Below are 7,500 nucleotides of genomic sequence, written 5' to 3' on the forward strand. Positions count from 1 at the left end.
CTTCCATAGACTTAACATCACCCACAGCAGCATGAAGCATAGATCGGAGAGACGTATCCCGGATGGTGACGTCAGCTCCTCGGTCCATGAGGAGCTGAACAACGTTAGCAGCGTTATAACGTGCCGCCATGAACAGGGGTGTACGTCTCTCGTCATCCCTCGGATCCAATGTTGCTCCCTAAGAAGTTGAACAATCGTAGATCAATTTTCAGTGTTGAGACACTTGACATTTTAGCTTTGAACCAGCACACATTTCCTTTCTATCAACATACTGACCCATCAATACCAAGAACACCCCCTTCCCGCCCCTGCCAGTGTTATCTGCGTGAAAACGTCTGTGAGGATATGTTTTGCAACAGTGCTTGGGGGGAGGAGGGGGTCGGGACAGTGTGTTTAAAGGAGAAAACAGACAGGAATACATCAGACAGGTTTCGTAAACGATGGTGTTTCGACATTATAGTCGCGCATCGCAGCTGCAAATACAGATTTGTTTGGGAAGCTCAAACGAAAATCTTGATCGATTTATGAATGCTTGGCCATCTTGTGGAGTCAGATAACCTATAGAGAGGTTATTGAGGTTAGTAGTGTGAGCCCAGCGCATGCCCAGTTAAACCAGGTTATCTACTTACGAAGCAAAGAAACCTCAGACATAAATCGTTGGATGAGAGGTTTTCCAGCGGTATCGATATTATAACTAATTCTTGACTGAATGACTGCCGATTCAAGTGAATGACCGACTGACTGAGTGAACCACTCACCAGCCAATCAACTTATCAATCCACCTGACTACAAACAGCCTGGCTTGCTGGCTGGCTAATTTTCATGTCTTGCTGAGTCAGGCGTACAAACACAGAATCAGATGAGCATATCTGAATTGTCCATTGGAACAACTATGATTGGAAAGACAGGTGGACGCAAGGACGAATAGATGGAACAGGATTGATCGATCGATTAATGATTAGTCTTATCACTGTCACTTTCATTAGAGCCAAACAAATGTTGCTTCGGTATTGTATTTGTGAACAGTGTAATCTCAGTGATTATTCATCTATTTGAAGTGTCCTTTACATGATACTTACATTTTTTAACAGAAACTCCACAACCTGAACCTGGTTTTTGCCAGCAGCCAAGTGAAGGGGTGTTTTGCCTTCAGAGTCAACAAGAGTTATTCTACACACTGCTGGGTCTTTGCTGACAAGAAATTCAACAATGGGCATTGAGCCTAGTTCACAGGCCATGTGAAATGCTGTTATCTTATCTGTTTTCTGATGAATAAACAAAATAGAGAAATTAAGGACTGGCCGGGATGATAAAATAATATCATTTTAAACGCTTTCATTAAACTAAGACCAATCTGATCAATATTGACAATTTTAAAAGGGACATCAATGCAATAGCCTTACCAGTATCTTACGCAATCAATAAATGGAGCTTATCTTACCCTTAGTTATACTGTTAATCTGTAACCGAAACGTCTACAAGTCAGAAAACAGCTGACACAAAATAGAGTCAAACCTTTATTCTTTTGTGTTATTACCCATAGTAATATTATCTCTTCCTTGTTTTTTACCTTCCTTTAATGTCTTAATATGTTTGACTAATTTTGAAAGTATTTCCTTTCTAGATTAACACGTATCGCCTTGGGGTTGCTTGTTTTGCTTCTTTTGTGATTGGGAGTAAATTACTGAGTGTGAGCAAACTGATTGCATAAGGTTTCAACATGGTGCTCCAAATTAAGCAAAGCAACAAAAACAACAAGCAAACAAACAACGCATCATTGATAAATTACCCTGGGTTGCCTTATGCGAGCTCCATACTCCACACACAATTCAACCACCTGACAACATAAAAAGGGAAAAGGAGAAGATTAATTTAACGACATTTTGTTTACGAACAATGAGCTCGAAATAAGGGGGTTACTTTTTCGACCATAAAATTTGTCCTTTATGGTCTGTCACAATGGATCAGCAGGTCAATGATCGCCCTAAAAAATGGAATGCTTACAACAAGGTTATTGTGCACAGGAGGTTTACAAATAGACAATAGATTATTTAGACTAAATCTCTTAGCCCTCTTCAGCTTTCACGCCGCCTGAAAGTAATAAGAAATGGACACGAATTTACGCAACCACCACTCACGATGGATGGCGCATAAATCGTGGGACGAATAATTTGCAAAAACGAGCTACCATCAGTGTTGTGATCGCTCAAAAAGCCAGGATGAGTTGCATTGCATGCTGACCTTTAGTTTTTTTTTAGATGCAAATACGATAAAAAAGGTAACCACTTAGGTTTTAACCCCCTGTGTCTTTGTCCCTTGTTTGGAATTGTGCATAATGTGATACTGTACACAAAACACTACCCCTGGAACTGTTTCCTACCAAACCCACTTTACGCCCCACTTTACGTAGAAGCCCGCCCTTACCCCTAACACACAGCTGTTGACTGCCAAGTGAAGAAGAGAGCTACCATCGAGATCAACATTATACATCAAGTCTTCAACAGACCCTAGAGTCTTTTTAGCTGTGAAAAAGAATAAATCGTGACAAAATGAACAATTTTTTAAGTAAAAAGAAGGTTTTATGCACATTTTAATTTTTACTGAAGAGGAGCACACAAGAGTTGTTGACTCGACTCCACTCAACCACAATTTATTTTCTTTATTAATTAACTTTTCCAGTCAAGCTGGCAGAGCGCCACAACAGCTTGGGCCAATTACTGTGGCCCTTTTTTTACCCTTCCAACCATGCATGATACACAACAGAAGACAGATCACAACACCGGGAACTACGTGCCCTACTCTTAGCGACAAATGTGTGGGTTCTTTTACGTCCCACAGTATTATAAACATTGAAGGGTTGTGAGACGGGACCTCCAGCTTATAGTCCTTATCCGAGAAGACTTGGAAGTCTAACCATTTGCAAATGTAGTTACAAAGGTAGCACTTTCTCCTCAGTTATTTTAAGACCCTGGGTGTTGGTCCGGCCGGAGTTGAACTCATGACCTCCCGCGTGACAGTCCAGTGCTCAACCAACTGCCACCAGTGGGCGGTGGTTCAGTTTACCAGCACAAAACCAGGCGGAGTATAATTAATTTCATATCCGCCTTTCTCCTACCATTGTTCATGGAATGTGATACTCATCCTGGTTAAAAGTGCTACGAAAATGCGTGAAAATGCTCGTTTCACGCTGTCACCACGCATGTCAAGTAGCATATTCGTGGAACATATCTGTAACATTAGAAACTAGAACTGTAAATGAAGAATTGAAAATCCATAGAAATGCTATGTGCATTAGTTATGTCTTGTCGACTTCACCAAAACAAAGAAGGAAAGAGTTCATCAATAAGATTCAACAAGGAGTGAGATGCAGAGGGAGTCGATTAAATAGTGAATTACAGAAAAAAGCTAAGAACTTACTGATCTCTAGCAGGTATTTGGCTGACTTAACAGCTCCTCTCTCCATGGCTCGGCTAACAGGGGTCATCTTATCTGCATCCAAAGGTACGAGCCCAGCTCTGTTTTCCACCTATAGCAGAAACCCACCAAAGCGTTTTAATTTGTGCAGAGAAAATTAATGAGGAACATGGGTACTTTTTGTTATTGTTATCCGTTGATATATTTGATGTCACGTATCGAAACTAGCAACTTAGGATTCTACAAAGAATACTAACGAGGAGTGTTTTATCAGGTGTTTCGATAGGCTGTTAAGCTGTTAAGTCTGAACCCCTAACCCTAAACCCTAACTCTATCCCTCCCTTCCCCCCCCCCCCCCGCCCCACTACAGAGCGTTTCCTGGGCTATGAATCCGAGGGAAAAAATGTTACTTCATTACCGTGTGTTGCTTTCTGCCATTTGTATATATGTGTGCTTAATTCCTTAAGGATATTGTCAAGTTGACAAGTTCTGATGTTTTTGGGTCATTTTCATAGTTTTAGGTAAACAAAAAGGTCTTTTGTGTCTCAAATCTCACCAGAATCTTGCAAATAGTGTCATTGTCCATTTCAGCTGCAAGATGGAGTGGAGTAGCTGAATTCCGTCCCAGAGCTTCGACATCACAATTACCTTGATGGATGAGGGTCTTTGAAAGGGGAGAAAGTAAAGAGACTCTTAGCATTGTATAAGGCTTGGGAAACAATTAGCTTTGGCGTAAAATATTGTTATCATTACTTCATTTTTTTGCGGTAACTCAGAAGTTAAAGACAGTGGCATACTTACCATCACCAGTTTCTCACTTCCAACATGAATGGCTGTGTGTAAGGGTGTATCTCCTGTATCATCACAAATGGTGACATCTGCACCAAATCTGAGAAGCTTGTCTACTATATTGTATTGTTTTGAGAGAATTGCTGTGTGTAGAGGAGTTTTACCAGACCTGTCCTGCTTGTTTGTATCTAGAGTTTGCATACGGAGAAAGGGATTAAAAGCTTGGTAAGGAGCTTATAAAGGACAACGACGAGGGGGTACAAAACGTTGTCTAAAAATATTATTTCCTTTCATTGCAATAACTTCTTGATAACTCTACAATAGTCGTTCGGCACGAAAAGTGTGTAACAACATTTCATGAACAAAAGTGGTATTGAGAATTTATCGTCAGGTACTCACTGGTTCCCTCCCGCATCACCTCAAATTTGGTCATTATTTCACGTCGTTGTCGGGAAACTGTATCAAAATGTGTTTTTACTCATTTGTGGCGTTCTTGTAGCTGTCTTCGTCGTCTTTGCTTAACTCCCTTATGACATCAGAATATACGTCTGCGCCAACATTTTTTAAGGGTGTGTTCGATTGACTCTATTCCGGAATAAGAATACGAGAAGTGATGGTTTAAAACGGTATGTTTGGAGTTTTGAAGCAACAAGGATAATAAAGACATGTTTAAAATAGCATTTTAGCAGGTGTTTGACAATTTTAATGTGAATTTCCGTAAAAGTGAAGGATTTCTAGCTTCTATTCCATGTATTCCTATTCCGGAATACGGTCAATCGGACGCACCCTCAATGAAGCACTTTGGCGTACTAGATAAACAATTATGTCCAGGTTTGCTTGCGATTGCGAAAAATCGCAAAGATCGCAAACACTGAAAAGCAAGAGAACACTAGTCCCCAACAAGAGTCGCGATTTTTGCGAACTTGCGGATTTTTAAGCATCCACAGAAACCAATTACAAAATGTATGTTCCAATACCCTATGATGGTGAAAACGTTCAGTTTTTGTCTAAGGAGACTCAAAAAAGAGAGAGGAAATGTTTCAGCCTTAGCTTTCGATTATAGATACTATCCAGATAGCCGTTTAGCCTGTGTACAGCCGTCCCCTCGCCATCTTGTGGATGGGGGTGGCTTGCACACAGGCTAATGGCCGTTCCACTCGACAACGTTTCCTATTTGAAAAATAAGGATTCTCGAAATTAGGAAAAAAGCGACACTGAGCCTTAAAAAGCATATTCACTTCTACAGGGAATTACAAAAACATTTAATCTTGAGCAAGTGCTTTTCTTATGAAGGATTAAACCATTACATTCTTATCCACATCCACCCACCCAAAGGGGTGACATTTGGTCATCTGTGGATGCTTAAAAACTACATGTGCTGTGTTACACGACACCGTATCCATAGATACAATAATAATAGATAGATACAATAATAATAAACTCAAACATGTTTTGAGTATCTGTCCAAATATGCAAATCATCGGTCACCAACACTCACCAAACACGAGAAAAAAGAAATGTTACACGATGTTTTTAACAAATATTTGGCAGAATACCAATCATGCCCAACGCGTTAAAACATCATAATTAATAAGTAAAGTTCGATCGTCCGGGTGAGTGTAGTCCTGAGAAGGACTGTTTGAGATGACATTGACTGACGTTTAGGCAAAGTGAGCGGAAGTCATCTTCAGAGTCAATTGATTTCTGTAACGTCTCGATTTTCAGATGACGTCACGGCCGCCATTTTGGAGCCCTTAAACAAAGAAACGGCGGCCATGTTGGAGCCTCGACCAAATCTGTTATGCAAACGTTTTACATGGCTGTTGATCACGTGAGTGAAAACCAACAATAAAAACTCCGGTCGTATATGTCATGGGTCAACTTATTCGTGATGTTATTGGTCGACTGTCAGTTGAGCTTGGGTGTAGTTGGCTGTGAACACTAAACAGTGATAGGTGCATTTCGTTCCGTCTATAGGTCAAAGGTCCGTACGTGGATCGTAGAATAATACGTCCGGCAGTACTCTGATTTATCAGTGTGATGTTTTCCTGTTGTTGATGTCGTCGATAAGTCGTTTGTAAGGTGCGGGAAGTTGAAGGTCGGTTTATTGGTGTCTCTTCTAAGTTAGTAAGCCAGCTTTTTAGTACGATCCGTTTGTAGTAGTTACTGCTGTAGGTAACACATTCAGCAGAGTCCAATTCGATTCTGTGGTTTCTCTGTAGATGGTGTTCAGCAATAGCTAGCAATGTTATTGTTGATGTCACCGTCCTTCGTCGATCATCTGTGTTCAGTCAGTCTAGCGTTCAAATATTAAAACATGTTTAAACAGCCGGCACAAAACAAGGTGGCCAAACGAAAAAATGGTTTACCACCCAACAATGTTTTAAGATGTTTTACCGTTTGGGCAGGCCTTTAGAGCTAATCGCCATGTTTACTGACCATTTCCTTTGTTAATAAGCTTGATAGCCGCCTCTTGGTTTCCCTCAAGAATCAAATGATGAAGCTTATCTGCCGGTGCAAGACTGACCTGCAAAAGAAGAAGAATTCTCTTTCTCCGCAAGCTCTTAACGTTCGACGCATTTATGCAAATATTGAAACGAAGGTAAAAATACGACCACGTTTTTTCTTAACCCTTTTCACAATCGGCGAAAAAGCGCAGACGGCGCGAGAAATTGGGCCAGGAAAGGAGGGGTTTGAATAACTGCACAGAACCACGAAAACTAGAGGTATTGTTCGCAGGCTGCAGTGTTTATGAATGGCCTAAACGAGAAAAAAACAGCAAAAACTTAATATCATCGCAAATCTCTCTTGCAGAAATCAGTTTGCACAACGGCCAACTTGAGTTTTCAATTTGTATAGGTAATAGCATGATTTCGAGTGCAATTTGGAATAAAAAAGCACGAGTAACTCAAAGATGTGCACAAAAGTGCACGAGCCCGTAAGGCGAGTGCTTTTTGTAGTCTTTGAAAACGTTTACAAGTGCTTATTGATTCCAAATTGCACGAGAAAAATCATGTAATTACTTCTGATGGTTAAGCAGAAGCAACACACACGTATCACGCAATCACGGAAAAATTGCATCATGAATTGAGCCAACCAGCGCTCGCATTTGATTGGTTATCAATGCAACAGTTTCACCTTTATTGCACTATTTCAACTTTCTGCGTTATTTCACTTTCCTGCACTCTGTTCGGGGTTAAATGACGTGCTCTCAGCCAATCAACGCGCTGAAATTTTTCGTGTATATTATTTAAAAGTATTAAATGACTAATTGATTTTGTCAGAGGTTACCATCCT

At 40.5% G+C, this 7,500-nt stretch overlaps 1 protein-coding gene across 3 annotated transcripts in view; it reads right to left on the bottom strand.

Moving 5' to 3' along the window:
* Nucleotides 1–7,500, bottom strand: part of LOC137973599 (transient receptor potential cation channel subfamily A member 1-like) — a 52,409-nt gene that overhangs the window by 36,037 nt on the left and 8,872 nt on the right. For all 3 annotated transcript variants that reach the window (XM_068820442.1, XM_068820443.1, XM_068820444.1), the window contains 8 exons: nucleotides 6,643–6,730; nucleotides 4,216–4,391; nucleotides 3,971–4,078; nucleotides 3,418–3,526; nucleotides 2,425–2,522; nucleotides 1,790–1,837; nucleotides 1,080–1,265; nucleotides 1–178 (listed from right to left, as the gene is read on the bottom strand). The exon at nucleotides 1–178 is cut by the window's left edge and continues 11 nt beyond it. In XM_068820442.1, coding sequence (XP_068676543.1) covers nucleotides 1–178; nucleotides 1,080–1,265; nucleotides 1,790–1,837; nucleotides 2,425–2,522; nucleotides 3,418–3,526; nucleotides 3,971–4,078; nucleotides 4,216–4,391; nucleotides 6,643–6,730 — 991 coding nt within the window. The remainder of the gene's footprint in view (nucleotides 179–1,079; nucleotides 1,266–1,789; nucleotides 1,838–2,424; nucleotides 2,523–3,417; nucleotides 3,527–3,970; nucleotides 4,079–4,215; nucleotides 4,392–6,642; nucleotides 6,731–7,500) is intronic.

The sequence above is a fragment of the Montipora foliosa genome, chromosome 10 (assembly GCF_036669935.1).
Source record: "Montipora foliosa isolate CH-2021 chromosome 10, ASM3666993v2, whole genome shotgun sequence".
NCBI classification, from domain to species: Eukaryota; Metazoa; Cnidaria; class Anthozoa; order Scleractinia; family Acroporidae; genus Montipora; species Montipora foliosa.